We start from the raw sequence: 20,000 nt of genomic DNA on the forward strand, positions 1-20,000 counted from the left end.
ATTAGCTGCATATCGAAAGTGTCCAAAACCTGAACCTGACATCTTCGCAAAAAGTGATGCTTGTAATGAATGTGAGAAGCATTTTAAAAACTTAAATTAAACTTAGATGTTGTAGTCACGATCGTGTTTTGAGCTAATTTTATGAATGAACAAACTGAAAACAATAGACAGAGAAGCCGTTTCTTGAAAATTTTTATTCAAAGTCCAAAAGGTTAATCCTTTAAAGCAATTCGGAAAACACTATCTGGATCGTGGATCCGTTCACGCAAGTGACATCGGCTAAGCACATGGCAAAATTCAACACAAAATCCATCTCAAATCAGGGCACATTTTGTAATTTTTCTTTAGTGCCGAAGAGAAAAATTTTTAAAACTTCTATGAAACATTTAAAAATACATAAATTGCCTTTCAAAAACGTAATTGTCTTGGCCATAAAGTGCAAAATGTACCTGAAAATTCAGCAAAAACTTCGCTGACTTGGTTGCATTTCAAAACAGACCATGGGCTCAACCGTGAAGAAAACAAGGTTGAATTCCTCGAAGGACGATTTCTTGATAAAAAGCTTCCCTTTCTTCACAAAAAGAAAGCTAAGCATTCTTTTGAACTTTCTCTTTCCATTTTTTGTCTTTTAACGGTGTATTTTTAACCTTGAAATGCAGAACTCTTGTCTTAAAACATCTGCATGGTGATCGCGCAGCGGCCATTTTGAAGAAAATGGGTATCCGTCACTAAGATTTCCAAATATGGTCAAAATGAATATTCACAAGCATTGAACGCGAGTTACACGTTTCAACCCCTTATGAGTTTCTGCTGGAACCCAACTGCATTATAATTATTTCCGGTCGAAAGGTCTCGATAACATTCAAGTCAAGATATAGCGTTTTGGAAACCGTACGCCACCTACTCCGTGCCATTTTATAAAGGCACGGTGAGATAACTTGAAATCAGCGCGAAAATGGTGGGAATCACGGGACAGGAAAAAGCGCAAACGGCGAATGAAATAATCTCCCAGAACTAAAACACGGATAGGAAAGATAAAAGGAATAAGGAATATAATAGGAAAGATAAAAGGAAAAGAGGGTACTTGCTGAAAATTGGTTCAAACAAGCGATGTGAACAACGTGATGGTGAGCAATCGAAAGGGGCGAGCGCATGGAAAAGCGCGCTTAAGAACGATACAGTCCCGAACGCCCTAAATTCTGATTGGCTGGAAATAAGATAGGCTTGGACCCTGCCGCCTTAGCCTGCAAACCATTATCAAATGCCTCGCTATAAAATCCCATTATGATATTGTGTCGTTATAACGGTGCAAGTCTTGTAAAAACAGGTTAAAACACCATTAAAAGCAGGGTAAAACACTTTTAAAAACAGGTTAAAACACCTTTAAATACAGGTTAAACACCATTCAAGGCAGTTTAAAACACCATTAAAAAAGGTTAAAACACCATTAAAAATAGAATTTGGTACCTGTCTTAAATGAAGTTTTCAAATACAATTAAAACAGTTTTAAAAATATATCAAAAATATGTTAAAAACAGTGTTTGGTTTGGTACGGGTCTGAAAACCCAACCAACCTTCGCCCTATTTTAGGGTCAGCGCATCCTTATGATTACCAAAACACACAATTAAGTGGCAGACCCTGGAAAACTCACAGGGCGACCCTAAAAGCATCAAAAATCATCTCTTAAGTTCCACTTGTTCTGCCGGGATTTATGGTCCCAGAGTAGGTCAACCACATGAAACAAATGACTGAGCGGGCATAGCAATTCTACACATCACCAATTTTGCCATCACTGAATGATGAGTTACAACACAACAGCTTAAGATAAATGAGTAAATAATGCGCGACAATATCGATTATGAATGGTTTCTTTTTCATGGTTTTAATCAAGTAGAAGAGGAATCTGAGTGTGGTATCTGTCCAGTTCATCATCGCTCTGTACGACAGATGCATCTGTATTCCTGGCTACCTTTGTTGAGGTAACAGCAAATAATAATAATAATCAATAATAGTCATCGTCATCGTCAACGTCGTCATTATCATCATCATAGTCATAATAACAATAACAATAATCGCAACCTGGACTACATGTACTTGTAATATACGAAAAGTTAAGAATTGTACTATTTTTTTCTTCAGTCGTTAGTTTGAAGTTTTGGTTTAATTTCAGATTTGCAACATCAACAGAAGAGAAAAAAAACGCTGTAATAATGGTCTTCAGATGTTTTCACCGACCTCAGTGATTTGATGTTGATATGTTTTCATTACATTTCTCTTTAGATAAAGGATACGGATTGTAAGATATTTTTTAATTTATACCATCCAGTTTAAAAGGGATCCCTCAATGTTCTTGGATTCGAGAGATTCTAAGCCGAGGCTTAACTAGTCGACATCATAAAAGTTATTGTCATTTTATATTTCTATGCAAATTTGGAAGCATGGAAAGCATGTAGCTCTTGTTCTATTAATTGTCCAGTAATTAATAGTCTAATATCATTTTCATTTTGCTTTTTCGGTCGCCAAATTGTCTCATGTTGCTAGGAATGCTATAACCAGGGCCAGTTTCAAGATACTGGTGACATTGAGCAACCACCCTAACCCTATCTTTGAAGCCACTGTCACTTGTCACCTAACTCTGTCGAAGCAGAAAGCTCTGCATGGCCAGTATAGCTGCCATTTATGACGAGTGTTTCAGTCAAAGTTGAATAAATAATACAATCTGGGACATTTAAGCACAGTATTTATATCTGTATTGAAAGTTTGAGTTTTTTTGTCAGGGGTAAAGAATTTTATAAAAGAAAGACATAAGGTGAACTACAGTAAAACCACGAAACAATAAATGAGTTTATTTGGAAACAAATAAAAAAAATTTTATGTCTCCCCTTCCAATTTCTTCAATGCATGGATTTTTGGGCGGTGGGGTCGATTGCGGATTCAAAGGCTTAGAGGCTCTCGAATATGAACTTTGAATTATCTTACAATGGTTTACGATCGCATGAGAATCACAAGACGAAAAGTAAAATTACTTTTGGGTAATAATCACGAGCTCCTATGATAAGGCCACTCGCAGTAAATTTACTTAGCCTCGATCTCATTATCTCTCGGAGACCCTTTATAAGAGGGTGTAACCTTTCGTTAATCCTCTCGGTCTGAAAGTATGACATCAAGCCGAATCTTCGATAGCTAACCCGCTTATCCTTTGAACAAGCAATCGACCCGCCTCCACCCAATCCTCCACCTTTTTTACTTGCTTTAGGTATTTCTTGTAGTTTAGTTGCCTTTTTCTTCTGGCCCTCACCTTTGCTAGACCTATAAATTCGTAAACATTATTTCATATTTTAACATCGATTAGATGATTTTGCAGTTTTGAATAAAACCGGCCATTAACTTGGCCATGTTTTTAATCCCAGACCACAGTCTCGGTTTTCTTTGTTTCCTAAGTTAGGCGCTCTAGCAAACAAAGCTTGGCCGTTGGCAGTAAAGGGGGGTTTATTGTTAGTGTTTCAGTAAACCGGGGAGGAGACATAAAATATATTAAATAAAATATGATCATAATAAAATAAGGCAAACTGAGGTAAAGAGCAAATAATAAATAAAGACCTTTTTAAAAAATATTTTTGTGTAATCCTTGCTGTCAGCTTAATTTCCTGCTTTGTTTTGTGTTTGATTCGAACTGAGAACTACGTTATTTCTTTGTAGAAAGAAAAAACATTGCTTTAATAATGTTAAATCGCAGTTTTTTAGTTGGACCCGGGGGTTCAAAAAGTTTCAAAAGGGAAGGTGCCACCTCGGGGTCCGAGCCCTTGCTTTTCTATGTAGCACCATTTTTCACACAGTTGTTCCCCTTCGTTTACCTTCTATTGACAAATGGTACCCCTTTCACATAGGTAGCGCCGGGATAGACCTTTACATCCCTTTAAACTGCTGTTAATGCACTGTTTTGAAATATGAATAAATCACAAAACCAGGTTTATTCTCGACTTTTTCACAGCCATAAATTGCATCTGTTATAAGCCCTTTAGGGCATTTTTAGAGACCGAAATTTACTTCTAACAGTGATATCCCGCCCCTTTATCACCTGGGCCGGGTTGTTCGAAGTTAGGTTAAGATAACCCAGGGTTAGTGGGAAATTTGAAATCAGATATGAGAGCTAAAGCAAATTCAGTTTTATTAATTCTCTTTGCCTACAATTTGATGATTGGATACTCTAAGGGGAATAGAGAAAATTATCCGAGAGAGTGCCTTTGATAAAAAGATAAAGTATTCCGGTTTAAAATATTTAACCCCGGGTTAGCGCTAACCGCCGTTCAAACAACTGGGCCCAGAAGCCTGAAAAAGTACCTCTTTCAGGCGGAGTCTCCATGTACATGGAGAAACTGATCGGGCGTTGCATGATAGTTCCTTGAAAGGAACTGCTCAGCAAAGAAAGGTGCAGGTCGACAATTATTTAGACCCGTTATAGTTAAGCTGGTGTAAACTGTTCGTTTGTTAATCCTTTAAAAAGCAAGAAATACCTTAGACGACCGTCGCAGGACTCTCGCAGGGAAGTAAAATTTAATCTCAATGAAGCTAGACAATTTAATCTCAATGAACAAAACATCAACTAGACCAAACCATTTCATCTGTAACCAGATCATGATCTTAGAGAAAGAAAACAACCTTGATCCACCTAACCTTTTGCGTGTCACCTTCCAGACTTTTAGCCATTTATTAATAATGGTAATCGAACTGTGTGGAGTGCAATTTGGTCTCAAATCATACGCGTGGTTTCAAAATCGAACGAGCGCGCAGCGCGAGTTCGATTTGAAATCACAAGTATGATTTCAGACCAAAATTGCACGACACGAAGTTCAATTACCACTTTATTACATCCATTTTGAAATCGCAGAATTTAGTCAGTACTAATATTTTATTGATCGAGTAGCCGGTTTCTTAAAAGCGGAAACAGAAAGGCTTTTTCATCTCATTTTGTACTCGAAACAGAAATTATGCGATATAGAACAAAAATGGTGCGATTTAAAACAGAAATGATGCGATTTAGAACATGAATGACGCAATTTGGAACAGATGCGATTTAGAGCAAAAAATGGTGCGATTTAGGAATAAATCACACTGCTGAGAGCCAATCAGATTGCACGGATAGCCAGTGATTTCAAAGTGGATGTAATAAATTATATAATAAGCGACTTTACGTGTAATTTGTTTTCCATACAGGTGACTGAATTATTGTTAGTATATTAAAATACCAAGAGACAAGAACTTGGTATAGCCATAATATGAAGAGAGCATATCGTCTCTCGGCTTCATGTGGAAGATTTTTTAGCTGCGCTTAGATCCTTTATGCAGTGGTGTAAAAATTCAATGTCGAAATGATCGCTCCATGTTCTCTGTTAAGGCTTCTTGCTTTGATATTTGTCATTACTGACGGTATCTTGCACGCGAGACATTTAAAGGTGTATTCTAAAGGTACACATTCAAGCGGACAGAAGAAGACACAATTGGAAGGTGCTAACACAACTTCTCAATGCTCTAACTCGACTGCCCATGAACATTCGTGTATCCCTGTTCATATTCCTGTTCCTGTGCCCGTCCAAACTCCTGATGTAAATGAACTGCACGTCTACATCCATGATGGTAGGTCATTAAAGGTACGATAACTTATAACGAAAACAAGAAGTAGTGTGATAGAGTGCTTCCAACATATATGAACACTCCTCCTTTGTACTCTAAAGTTTCTTTTCTTTTGTCACCTTTGATGTTCACGTTGTGTTTTATACTGCGTTTATTTTGCCACAGAACTTAAATAGTTGCAAACTGCCCGCTTCATATGCATTCAAACGAAATGACTCATTTCTCATATGACCTGAAGATCGAAATGCAGCAGACTAACATTTTTCCTTGAAATATTATTTGCAATATGTATTATTTTCAGTCCTAAGTTATAACAAAAGATGTTTTGTCTTTAGCGTCAGACAAAGAAGGTGCTAACATCTCTTTGCCTAAATACAACTACTTATAAATTAAAGATTTTTGTTGACTTATTTAAAGAACAATGATTAGAACCGTTTACCAAAGGCCTAGTATCAAGCATGTAAAGAAAAAGAATGCTTTCAGAAGTTTGATTTCAGAGTGTTTTCTACTTGAAAGTTATTTATTTATTATATGAAGTTTTTCCTCCTCGACTTATTTAAATGTCAGTCGTCGAGGAACCAGTTTTACCACCCACTGAAATAGAATGGGTTGAATTTACAAAGCAGGTAAAAAGTTCAGAAAAAAGGGTTCGAATAAAAAAGTGTCTTACTCAATTTAAGTATCTGATATAGAAATTGCGATTGAGAATTCACATTCATGAAATGTCTGATAAAGAAAAAAATCCAGGCGGTGTAAAAAGTAACCGAAATTTTTGTTCTGTTCACGCAGAAAGTAAGAAGAGATTTCAAGTACTATACCTGTATCAGGCATATTCCCCACGGGGAATGCGGATAAGCTTGAAGCTTTAAATAAATAAAAGAATAATTAGATTTATACTTGGAGGTTACTCCTCTCCACACAACACTCTTCTCTCAAAAGTCAGCTCTACTTCGTTGTGTAACAAAGGCATTCAAAATTTCCCCATTCTGTTATATAAGAGTTTGTTTTTCACTCATTTTCTTCCTTATATGAAGAATATGTTTTCACTCCGGTCCTCTTCCTATGATCTTCATGGCAACTACATTCTTTCACTAAGTAAACCTGAAACAACTACCTATGGTCTTAACTCCTTTTCTTACTTTTCAGCTAAGCAGTGGAACGCACTGCCGGACTTTTTTCGTACCAGTTTTTTTGCAGACTTAATAAGACCAAAATACAGGATGTTACCTTCATGTAGACTCCTTTTGCCTGACATACTTATTTTTTTTATGTGCTTTTTATTATTAATATTATTTTATTATTATTACTTATGATGCATTTAATGTATATATATATATATATATATATATATATATATATATATATATATATATATATATATATATATATATATATATATATATATTATTATTATTATTAGATTATATATATCTCTGGATGTAATACGCCAACGGAGAAGATCTCGGCATTTGTTGATCACCACCTGAAACCGCTCGTCTCAGTAGTACCATCTTATGTGAAGGATACGAATGACTTTCTGAAGAAGCTCCGTGACATCAGTACGCTCCCTAGCGGCGCGATAATGGTGACCATGGATGTAGTGGGATTATATCCCCATATACCTCATGATGAGGGACTGCAATCTATCAGGGAGGCTCTCAACAATCGAGAGAACCCGGAGATACCCACAGAGACAATTGTAGACCTGGCAGAGTTAGTGCTTAGGAATAACAAGTTTGAATTTAATGAAAACCATTATCTTCAGACTTTGGGGACGGCTATTGGTACGAAAATGGCACCGTCTTATGCGAATTTGTTTATGGATAGACTGGAGAGAGGGTTGTTATCCCAGGCGCAGGTAAAACCCTACATCTGGCTACGATACATCGATGACGTTTTCATGGTGTGGACGGGGACCGAGCTTGAGCTGCTGGAGTTTTTGAATTATATCAATGAAGCCCATGACACGATTAAGTTCACTTGGGACTGGTCTAGAGAGAGGATTAATTACCTGGATGTTCAGGTAATAAATAACAATGGAAGAATAGAGACTGATTTGTACATAAAGCCGACGGATAAACACCAGTATCTGTACCACACTTCGTGTCATCCCCGGATGTGTAAGGAAAGCATACCGTATGCCCAGGCTTTGAGACTTCGAAGAATATGTTCTAGGCTGGATTGGTTTAATCACAGGGCTGCTGATCTATGTAGGTTTCTTGTAGCCAGGGGATATAAAAAAGCATTTGTTTTGAAGCAAATTAGGAGAGCGAGATTGAAAACAAGAGAGGAAACATTGGCACCACGCCCTAGGAATGCTACTAACAGAGTGCCAATGGTAGTGACATACCATCCAAGTCTTCCTAACATTGGTAGTATCCTACGAGAACTTCAGCCCCTCTTGCATTGCTCAGAAAAATGCAGGAAAGCCGTCAAAGACGTACCCTTCATGGCATTTCGAAGACCCAAGAGCCTGGGGGACTACTTAGTACACGCTAAACTTAGGCCGTCAACGCGTCTGGAACGGAGCTCCAAGGGGACAGTGGTGTGTGGTAACAGACGATGCCAGGTCTGTAAGTACCTGGAACCGGGAGAAAGGTTTACCTCTTACAGAACTGGAAAGAGCTATACAATTAACTACGAACTGGACTGTAATAGTAGTAATGTTGTCTACTTGCTGTCCTGTAAAGTTTGTCATGCGCAGTACGTTGGGTCAACAACAACAAAAACAAATTTAGGCTTAGGTTTAACAATCATAAGGCCCGTTTTAGAGCGCATTCAGGGCTTTCTTTTGAGGGTAGAAACAAGGATGATCTTTTGTATAGACATTTTTTTGGCCCGGGACACCATGGTCTTGAGGATGTCAGTATACAGTTAATTGACAGAGTGTCCGGGGAAGAATCAGCTCTCCGGGATAAAGAAGGCCAGTGGGCCTATAGGTTGAACTGTATTCAGCCTCAGGGCTTGAATATAAGCGACTTTTTTTACAGCCAGAATAGGTCGACTAGGTCTCGCGTCCGGTAAGAGCGCGCGCGTGTTTATCTTTCTTTGTAGCGCGTGCAAGTTTTCAAATTTGTTCGTTATCATGTTATAATGGTGTGTGATGCTTGTAACGGCCATTCACCCTGATGAAGGCCGTTTAACACGGCCGAAATATAGGTGAGAGACGAAAACATATTGTTTTACTCTTCACTTGTGGTATTGTGTATATATATATATATATATATATATATATATATATATATATATATATATATATATATATATACATAACACAAACGAACTGAAACCAGTGAAAGAAAGAAATAAATGAACACAATATATATATTATTTTCATGTTGTGTCAGCTCGAAGATATTAGATTTTTAGCTACTCTAAAATTCGGGCATAAATAAAGTTTTATGTTATGGGTACGTTATACGTTATGGGGAGGGGGCGGGGAAATTCCCATACAACAAAAGGACCTCTTGACACTATTGTCTATATATGGAGGTTAGAGAATTGGAAATGGCTTTTACTTTCAGGAGAACCTTGCTTCTTTTACTAAGGAAAACTTACTATCATTGCTTTTTTTGTTTAAGGTAATCACTGCAAGAACGGAGGCATCATGACAAAACACAAGAACTACATGTTCAAGTGTTTGTGTCCTCCCAAATATGGCGGACCACTATGCGAAGGTGTGACAAGAATTGTAAACTGCAACAACCTTTTTTCATTTATCCTGGACAATTCAATACAAATCAATTTTTAGGTGACAATTTTCCCGGACAATGATATAATTCTTTGATAAGTATTTTATATATATTTCCTTGGTAGACAGTTCAAGGGGCTATAAACGTTATGTTCACACCACGTTCGCTAATTTAATTTTCCAGAAGTGAACAACGTTTGAACAAATATAAGATCAATAACGACAAGGCGACGGCTTCAAGTCGTCACAGAGGAGCGTGCGTTCCCTGCTAGCAAAGGTCTCTCCTCGTCGTGAGAGACCTCTGCCAGAAGGAGAGAGCGTGCGCATCTGCCAACTGTGAATATGTCACACATTGCCGTTTTTCGGTAATTGCATTTTTCACGTAAAAATTTGGACAAATTTTTATCGTGCATTTGATCCAACAAAAATTGTCGAAAGGAATTTTCACTCCAAAATTGATTGAGCAGTGAACGTGTCCAGAACACGTCTAACACTCCAAGTAGAATAAATGTTCAGATTAGACGTCTTGGATTCTTATTTAAACATTTACAAGCCTACATAAGTTAAGCCTTACTGAAAGATGTACCAGCGCATGGTGTGGTAATTGCACAAGTTTGGAGTCCGTCTAGGAGGTGCGGAGTTCTCATTGTAGACTCAAATGTAATAAATGACTGAAAAACGAAAGGGAGCAAGCCCAGGTGTTCGTTACTGAGAGATATCTGTATCTTAAAGCTTGTCAAGAGTGAGCAGTAGATTGTTGACGCGATGACTGAATCCTTTACGAATTTAAGCTGGAAAATTGATAAAATGCCAATAATACTAATAACAAAATATATGTATGGTTTTAACATTAGTGTCCATTAATATAATTTTCAATCATTGTGTTCGTCTTTGGTGCAATTACTTCTTTCAGATACACTATTTTGCTACTATAATCCTTGTAAAAATGGAGGCACGTGTGTGGAACATGGAACAGGTTATAAATGCAGATGTACACCAGGGTTTGAGGGACAAACTTGCGAAGGTGAGGACATCTCTTCCATTTATAGCTTTGTAAAAGTATTTACATTTCATCGAAATCATATTTATAGGTTTGCTTATTGTTGAATAGGTCTTGCAACATCTATGGTTAGTGCAAGAATAATTAACAGTAAATGAATGAGGCTGAGTATCGTACGAAGAATTATGGAGATCGAGAAGGGTGTTATCCGTCGAGGCCGTAGGCCGAGGCGGATAACACCCTCCGAGATCTCCATAATTCTTCATATGATACGAAAGCCGATTTCAATAACTGTTTTATTATTCATTCAAAATAAGACCTAGTTTAAAAACATAGCTAAAACATGCTTACCTCCATCGATCCATCGATGTTCAGTTCATCTTCGATACTGTACGTTTACGTTTGTCCAGCTCCGCAAATATTCTCCAAATAGCAGATGTCGCCCTCCGAGTTGTCTTCTTGCTGTTCTTACCATGTTTTTAGCTATTTTTTCGCCTAGTTCTTCTTGAAACGAGTGAAATGTCCGCCATTTTTTCAAGTTCACAACCAAAACAACTCAACCTCGTCCCCAGGTCTTCTCGGTTAACGGTGCCTTAACCTGCGAAAACGCTGCATTTTTGACGTCATTTCCTCGTTAAAGTCAAAATTCTTCCACATTTGGTCATCAGTAACTGGTTATGGTGAATTAAACGTGTGCTTTTAGCCAATCAGAATCGGGGAAATATTTTGAATGAATAATAATTACATTTATTTACTTGGGTAAATCGACCAAATAATGATTTTCCTATTTTTTTTTCGGTCACAATTTTCCTTTCATCGTAGCTCACATGTCAAACAAAATTTCTCCATCAATACTCTTTGAAACATGCACGTCTTTTGTCAAAATGTTGGTTGTTTTGTGTAATGATGCGTTTGTTAATTCAACAGAACAGAATTTTTGCAAGCCCAACCCTTGCTCCATCCATGCTAAATGTGTTGAGACTCAAGACAGTTTTAAGTGCATCTGTGAAGAGGGTTATAAAGGAGAGAAATGTAAAGGTAAAGAGATACTGTTTCATAAATAGAAAACAGTTGAATCCACGATTTCTGCTATCATCGTCACCAAAATCACCATTGATAATAATAATAATAATCATCATCATCATCATCATAATCATCGTCGTCGTCATCGTCATTAAAATCATCTTCAACGGAATATTTAAGGAAGGGTTCTACATTCTGCTCAGTTTCTGGCATCTTGAGGGATTTCTTATAGAAATGACCTGATTTGCTTTTCAGGCTGCCATCCTTTTCTAATCATTACAAGGATTTCATTTATGTTTGCTGCTTTCTTTTTATCCACACGATGTACATGTTTGTAATTGTCCTATCAAATTTCTTTTGCTGCAAGATGACTGTTTGCTGGACAGGCTTTACCCTTTTTTTCTCAGTTATTGTTTTTTTTAATTTGGCCTGTTGACCTTTGTTCCATTACTATCCTGTAACATTAAGGGTGGCGAAACTGTTTCGTTTCAATCTTATATGCCTGGATATATGATAAAGGTTAAGTTACAAAATAATGCAGGGCTGAGAAGAATGTATCTAAGAAAACCCAGACTTCATGTAAATCCTTATAGGCATTTATTACCGCTTGTACAATTCTTATACTGTAGACCCTGATGAAACACTCTGAAAAAGTGTCTGTACAATTTCTTTCAGATATCGATCCATGCAACCCAAATCCCTGTCAAAACAATGGAATATGTAAAGACGTACAAGGGGAAGTCCAGTGTGATTGCAAACCTCCTCATAAGGGAACATTCTGCACAGGTCAGTTTCTCGTCACAATAGCGTGGGATGCCCCCTATGGTCTATCTAGCCTAAATACCACTAATTGAAGCCATCGTTTGTTCAAATTTTGTACAAAATCGCAAGATTTGCATAGCTTCATAGGACAAGGGAATGACTGTATCAATTCACTAAAAGTGTACAGTTAGTGAGTTTAAGATTAAGTATGATTACCATATTAAAGTCTCACGAGTTATGAAAGACAGTTATGACCAACTATTTGCAAGGATTCTTGAGGCAGACTTGAAAATATAAGGACGTTTTCGAAATACCCCGGACTAGTAACTAAATACTCGGGTCGGACGCATTCATGGGCAGGTGCAGCTGTCGCATGAGTGTTTTGCTATCATGCAAACAGAAATGTGCGCCACTGCAAAGAAAGTAGTCTTTAAGTTGGTTTAAAATGGCATCCTAAATATTTGTCCCTTATTATTGCCTCAACAATACAATATATAGGGACAGTCAATCGATAATTCAAGCCTTTAATGACAGAATCCATCAGGAAATTGAATAATTTTGATTTTCAATGGACGAAAAACTTGTAGCAGAATAATTTAAAGCGCATTGCATTCTTTTTTACATTTTTCAAGGGCTATAGATGTAACTAGCATATGTAATAACACCAAAGAAAATGTCTTATGGGACACGAGAAAATAAATGTCAAATTTAACAAAATAACAGCTTGCACATGAAATTTTCAGAATTTTACCTGTGTTTTCACAATCCTAATTAAATTTTGCGCTCATTTTCTCGGGCTCCCATAGGACATTTTCTTTGGTGTTATTACAGGTAACTAATTACATCTCTAACCGTTGAAAAATGCAAATATTCTTTAAATTATTCCGGTACAAGGCTTTTGTCCACTGAAAATTAAAATTACTCAAGTTCCTGGTGGATTCCGTCTTAATTTTCTGTATCCTTTATTTTTCACAAGAGACACTTGTATGCTATCATAACCCTTGTCATCATGGTGGTACTTGCGTGGAGAATCCACTGGCACCTTGTGTCTGCCCAAACGGATATATCGGCCCTCACTGTGAAGGTAACATCTTAGGCCAAATCTTGCTTTGAAGCAACACCAAACACCCGAGGGTAAACAAAATCTTGTGTCCAATTCATCTGTGTCTCCTTACAGGTACATACGCCTATAAAGTAGCCAGGTACAGTTGAATCTCGATTATCCGGACTCGTTGGGACTTCAGTAAATACAGTGTAGTCCGGATAATCGTAAAATGAATTAAAATGAATTAAGTTAATGATACAATAATGAGACAAGGTGCGGCGGTATGCGCAAGCTATATTGGTTAAAATGATTGAATATATACTGTGTTATACCACTACATGAGAAATTTCTGCAATTTGATTGGCTTAGAGCAGTGATATTTCAGCTTAATTTGAAATACCTACATGCGAAAATTACAAACCTTTTTTGGATAGTAGTATAAACAAATAATAGCATGATTTGTACGTGATATTTGGCATAAATACCACTCGTGATATTTTAAAATTGTCTCAAATTTCAATTGCCTAACGGCTCGTGAAATTATGTATAACAATTTCGAAATATCACTCGTGGTATTTATGCCACATATCACTACAAATCATGCTATTATCTATACAAACCAAACGCTAAATGAAACACGGGCAAGTCCTGTGCAATAACAAGGGTAGAAAGAGGAACAAATATGAATTTAGGTCAAAGAAAACTTGCCGGCTCGAAAAATATCATGTCAGTAAGGCTCACTGGCGCAGAGACAACCTCATCTCACGTAGAAATCAAAATCATTTTGGTGCGAATACAAATGGCCTATCATTTTTGCTAAAACAATTTTTAAAATGACAGCATTGAACCAAAGAAACCGTTCGTTTTTGTTGAAAGGTGCTAGGTTTAATGAAGAAACGCAGCAAAAATATTACCTTAGTTAAAGTTATGTATTAACCGTAGGAAATGCCCTATACCCGAGACACTTAAATTTCTCAAGCATGTTAAGGCATGGCTCAAGGTTTGCTCTCGATGCCCCGCGAAGATAAAGCTGTTTTCTTTTACGGCCATGCATTTTAATTCTAAATATAACTTTCTTTGAAGGCGTTGAATTAATTAGGGTTGAAGTGATGTAGTCACGTGAAACGTGACGTCATAATGATATTCAAAAAGAAATTCAAAATAGGGTAGGAATGGTTGATTACAACTAAGTTTGAACCATGTGCAAATGTTTGTTTTACCGTACGAATTTTTCCGTGGCCGGATATTAACAGGTGAAAAGTATCACGTGTCCTATTTTGCTTAATTACTAATTATATGAAAAAAAGAGTCAACCATTCCGGCCAGATTCAAGCGAGAAATGATGATACAATAACAAAAATACTGTATGTAATATATACTGTGTGGCATCTCGCCACCCTATTTTTAGTTTTCTTTTCTTTCCTGGGCTCGACCATAAGTGGTCACGCGACACAGATATCTGATTTCGTACGCTACAGGAAAATTAATGTTACCGAATTTCCCGAGGTTGCCAAATTTTGGAAGGTTCCGATAAATTTTAACAAAGTTATGATCATTATAAGATTTTATGCAAATGAGCCCCAGGCCATGCCTTAACATGCGTGACAAGTAACATGACGTCACAGTAAGATTTCATTATATCATTAATGATGGCCTGCTTTGCTTTAGATCACGTGTGTCACCCGAACCCGTGCCTCAACGGAGGGAGCTGTCAGGTTGAAAGCAACACTGGGCACCAACGATGGACTTTCAAATGCGAATGTCCACGAGGGTTTATTGGAAAACTGTGCCACAGTATGTAACATATCATGGGTATCAAGCATTTCTTAGGATTTTAGAATTCGGTCTTCCCCTCTCTTTTCAGAAACGCTTAATCGCCGATAAGTACCAAACTGATTCTACAAGAAGACCTTTATGTTAACATCGATGTTTAAACTTTTTCAATTTTGATGAATATTCCTCGTGAGGTTTTCTTAGATAGTATTGCTGGTTTTCAGTGTCACGCCATTAAAAATAGATCAAAATAAAAATCAAGACTATTCGACAGATCAAGTCCAGAAACCCTCGCCAAGATTTGGGTCGAAGGAATAGTTTGTATACGAGATATCCGAGGAAATGTTTTTCCCAAATTTAAAGAGCCTTGTGTGGAGACGCCATGCTGGAGCTCATCCGGATGAGCTCCAACATGGCGGACGGAAACCAACAGAAACATCTGTTATCTAGGTTTGCTACAAAAGCGGGAATTTACTCCTAGAGGAACTCATAAACATTAAAGTAATACTTTTTCTAATACTTGAACTGTTTAGATAGCAAAATTTCCCGAAAAAAAGTCACTTTTTTAAACCTAAATGACAGCTCTCTCGGCCGTCATGTAAATGCTACGTCACGCAAAAGCTTAGAAATTCAAGCGTACTCTATTACAAAACCAAGAACCCTTTTGAAGCGAAAATTTGTTTGAAAATTAGTTTTCAGCTGCTCTAATACACCATGAAAGTAAAATCTCAGTAGGATCGATAGTTTTGTAGTTTGAATTTTAGTGACGTCATGTGAAAACCAAGAATCATTCGTTATAACAGACATATTTATTGCAGGCAGTATAAGCAAAATTGAACTACCAGGATAAACCCATTCTTGTCCGGAAGGTTATCTACTAACAAGAAAGAGACAGGCTATCTATCGGGGTACATGTACAGTAGGTCGAGAGAATCTATTCTGTGGTGACGAGGATGCGAAGACAGGCATGCATGTTCATAAGAAGCTAAAATATTCTCATATTTCTATTCGCAGTTCCGCATCCATGTTTAGACTTTGTTTGTTTAAATGGTGGAACCTGCTTTGACGGACAAACTACACAAGATGTAGCTACAGACTTAGAACTGACTTCTCAACCCTTGATGAATGCTGTCTGCCACTGTTTGCCTGGCTTTACAGGGAAGAGATGCGAAAGTATGTAAACTGCGTCTGGAATGTCGCGCTTGCATTGGAATCGTTCCTGAAATTGGGATAAGCGGGTTGTATCACTGAATAGGGCAGAAAATTTCGACAAAAAGTTACGAATAACGACAGGAGCCGATTGGAGGCTGATAATGGTAAAACAACTGCAAACAGTTGCAAAGAGTGTATCGGTAAAATTTGCTGGGTTGAAGAAGAGAGAAAGCATTAACAATCGAATTGATAGTTTTCGTGTGGTGCAAAGGTATTTGCTTTTTTACCTAAGGGAGATGTCCGCTTACAACAGTTTGTAACAGTATTGCATTGACGTAGAATCTTTGTTTTGTAATGGTAGTCCCTTCGAGTGGCGGTATTTTACGAGAGGTTGCCGCACACGAAAGACTGTGTTCAGCCTCCCCCTTACCTATAGTTTGAGGGGGGAGGCGGCTGTATACATGCTAGAGGGATAAGGTCGTATTTTCCACATGTAACCTGCGATCAGGTCTAGTTTTAGAGATATAGGGAGGGTATGATCGAAGGCTAATCCACATGTTAGCGTAATAAATGTAGAATAATTTTGGATTATTTGGTTTCTTTTGCTTTTTTAGCTAAAATATGTGACATGTGCCACGTAAACGCTACCTGCATCAATAACCGTTGTGTATGCAACGCCGGCTTCACTGGGAATGGATTTCAATGTGAAGGTAAGCAGAGTATTATACACAGTGTGAAGAGTACAATTTTTCAAGGTAACACGGTAGACTCAAAGAATGGCCCACTGCTTTGAAGGCAAATTAGACATACTAGACAAAAGGAATTTCTTAGAATTTCGAAATTTGGTTTCTGTTACCGTAAGGTGAAGGTGTCGTCTTCTAACGAACTTTTATGTGCTAAGGTCAAAAATTAACTGAAGTTATTCGAGTAACAGTTGGGAAGACTTAATTGTGCACCCATATTCTTGCTACTGATTGATTTACTACCTCCTCTTTATCAAACAGCTGATTAACTGATTTCTTATATATTTTATGTCTTTTGTGTTTACTCATTTCAGAAATCGACGACCCGTGTCAGCCAAATCCTTGTAAGAATCTGGGAGTTTGTACTTTGGGACCTGACAGGTCTTATACATGTGAATGTAAAAAGGGATATTGTGGGCCACACTGTGAATGTGAGTTAAAAATATATTTAAAAATGCATTTCATATGTTCGTTTTATACATTCTAAACTAATCGTATTGATCGGTTAATTGGATAACTGAGTCCTTTAGTTTTTTTTTTGTGAGAAAGTTGTGCCACAATTTTTCTCACGTTTAATGATAGCGCACAACAATGTCGCTGGGTGGTAAATGCACTGATGATTTCACAAATGAAAATTCACCTTGGAGGGAAAAAAAGGACAGTTGTATTACATTTTATGAAATCTTTAACTACAGAATCGTAAGTTTTTTCCATATAAAGTTCACATAACTACTTCTCTTTTCTCTTTGTTTGTCAACGTGGCATTTTTTAACAGCATTATGCGATCCTTGTGTGAGCAATCCCTGCCAAAACAATGGAACATGCACACCACATGGCAATTCCTATGTTTGCACGTGTTCACCAGGTTTCACAGGAGTTAACTGTGAGCGTAAGTACACCAGCATCGTTGTGGCGTGCCCATCAAACTTTTTTTACTATAGGTTTTATGGGCCGTTACGTGTCTAAGATGTTCTCATCGTACCAGCTAGACAAATTTATACAAATTTATAGCAGTTTGAGGCTACATTTACACTATACTGGATAGCTTAAAAAAATATATATACACCCGTTTTCAGAAAGGTTTTCATATAGAGAGATATATAGATAGATATATACTTTTGTTTTCTTACACGTGCGCCCGTGTGCATTTACACTTGTTATTGTCTAACTTGTGAAAAAACTTGGTTCAACAATAATTTTTCTTTTCGTCAGGTTTTCTGTTTTGTTGCAATTTGTCAATTAAAAAAAATAATGCACGAATATTGTCTGCAATTCTCTTGATTTGCATTCTCTTGAAAATTAAAGAATGAGGAATTCGGTCACTTGTAGGTCATATCATTGTTGTCGTTACAGGATAAGGGGAAAAACGCAGATGAAATGAAAAGAAAAAGTGTTTTCGAAACCGCTGAGAAGGAAGATGTGACGGTGGATATCCATATTGGATATGTGGGAAGGAGCAACAATAGTATAACAGTTGATTAAAACGGACCAAGACGTTGACTAGGTTCATAGAAGTAGATATTCTCATGACCATGATGAGCGGGTCATATATATTAATGTCTCACCTTTTTTCGTGTAAAATCGCGGCCTGTAAGACAACGTCTCATTGAAGACAATAAACTTTCGGCCACAAATGCTTTCAAGTTAGTTTACAGTTTCTCTTAAGCACGCCCCTGGACAGCGCATTTTTTAATACACTCCATCAATAAAAATGCTTCGTCACTTGCTACAGATGCCATGGCATTTGGCCTACCAATTTGGTGACGCCGTATAACTCGCGGATCGGCTCTTTCGCGGGATGTTTTCCTCATTCCCAAAATCAGCTATATAATTCGCCATTGGAAGTTTGTATCGCAGGGGGGCATGTATTTTTCTAAAAAAAAAAAAAAAATCAAAACGACATTTCAAATTGGAACAAAAACCCCGACGACGAAAAAATTTATCGTTGAACCGAGTTTTTCACAAGTTGGACAATAACAAGTGAAAAATACACACGGGCGCACGTGCAAGAGAACAAAAGTATATATATCTATCTATATATCTCTCTGTATGAAAACCTTTTTGAAAACGGGTGTATATTTAAGCAATAGACCACACTTTCTATGGGTTTACCGGCGTGATAACCCACGCGGGATGTTGGGAGAACACTCGAAAAGCTTGTAAATCACTCGCCTTCGGCTCGTGATTTACAAGCTTTTCTCGTGTTCTCCCAACATCCCGCGTGGGTTATCACGCCGGTAAACCCATAGAAAGTGTGGTCTATTGCTTTTATAAAATAACTTTTATTAAAATGGAGTCTTTTAGGTAAAAAATATGATTTTAGTACCGTGATCAAGTCATGTCTTCTCTCTAAAGTCATCATAAGCCAATCACGACTCACGATTTAATAGCGCTAAACTTTCTCAAAACTCAGTTCAGTCAAACAACAAACAGCAGCACTTCAAAACACGAGTTTTTGCACTCATTACATGATAACTTATGAAAGCTGTTTTACAGGAAAAGTCAACACATATTCATGCGAACGTACAATGAAAGAATACGTTCATGGTTTGTTTACTACAGAAGTAGAAATTGATTGAACATCACACTGTACGCAGCTGTATTTTGTTGAGTCGATCCGTAAGAATTTCGTGCTTACAGAGGAAACTGGCAGCTATTGTAATGGAGGACTTCATTCACTTTTTACAAGCCGCAGTGGTTTAAGATCTGTTTCCTGGACTTTATTATGATCAAGAATTGCTGCGGTAACGACGTGGCTGCATTTGCGAAGTTGTCGCATGTAACTTTATATGCACGTACAGCGACCGATGGAAATATGTCAGTGGTGGAGAAAGGTTTCTTTGCCGTAGCCACATATTGGCGTTAATATTTGTCGATTTGTGAAGTCAGGTGGTGTGAGGTAGGTCATGGCATCGATATCATCGAATAATTTGTGCAAATGTTGGAAAAAACTAGCCCGAAACTCTGACATCTTTCATCATCGTTGGCAGCTTGTTTACAACCTCCAGCGGCCGATTTTGTACCATATCTTGATCAGAGATCTCTTTTTGAAACAATTTCTTTGATTAAGGAATTTAATTTTGAAATAAAATAAATCAAGAATGCTAAAACTATCCGTTTTGTTGCTGGTTGGCACATTGTTAAGTTTTCTTAGAGACTTTGTACACCAGAAATTCACA

General features: G+C 37.4%; 2 protein-coding genes across 2 annotated transcripts in view; both read left to right on the forward strand.

The window, feature by feature from the left end:
- The first annotated feature begins 7,214 nt into the window (after positions 1–7,214).
- Positions 7,215–8,510, forward strand: LOC140945592 (uncharacterized). The gene has a single exon (XM_073394604.1). The coding sequence runs from the start codon at positions 7,215–7,217 to the stop codon at positions 8,508–8,510; it is 1,296 nt and encodes a 431-aa protein (XP_073250705.1).
- A 729-nt stretch (positions 8,511–9,239) lies between these two features.
- LOC140945593 (protein glp-1-like) overlaps positions 9,240–20,000 on the forward strand; it is a 48,776-nt gene continuing 38,015 nt past the window's right edge. Inside the window, exons 1-10 of the mRNA XM_073394606.1 lie at positions 9,240–9,309; positions 10,237–10,347; positions 11,251–11,361; positions 12,022–12,132; positions 13,085–13,192; positions 14,822–14,947; positions 15,941–16,099; positions 16,693–16,788; positions 17,136–17,252; positions 17,597–17,710. Of these exons, the coding sequence (XP_073250707.1) occupies positions 9,240–9,309; positions 10,237–10,347; positions 11,251–11,361; positions 12,022–12,132; positions 13,085–13,192; positions 14,822–14,947; positions 15,941–16,099; positions 16,693–16,788; positions 17,136–17,252; positions 17,597–17,710 (1,123 nt within the window). The remainder of the gene's footprint in view (positions 9,310–10,236; positions 10,348–11,250; positions 11,362–12,021; positions 12,133–13,084; positions 13,193–14,821; positions 14,948–15,940; positions 16,100–16,692; positions 16,789–17,135; positions 17,253–17,596; positions 17,711–20,000) is intronic.

This window comes from Porites lutea, chromosome 8 (genome assembly GCF_958299795.1).
Source record: "Porites lutea chromosome 8, jaPorLute2.1, whole genome shotgun sequence".
Taxonomy (NCBI): domain Eukaryota; kingdom Metazoa; phylum Cnidaria; class Anthozoa; order Scleractinia; family Poritidae; genus Porites; species Porites lutea.

What these genes read in the sequence shown, in the direction of transcription:
- LOC140945592 (XM_073394604.1), top strand. Translation starts at nt 7,215, where the DNA reads ATGGTGACCATGGATGTAGTGGGATTATATCCCCATATACCTCATGAT.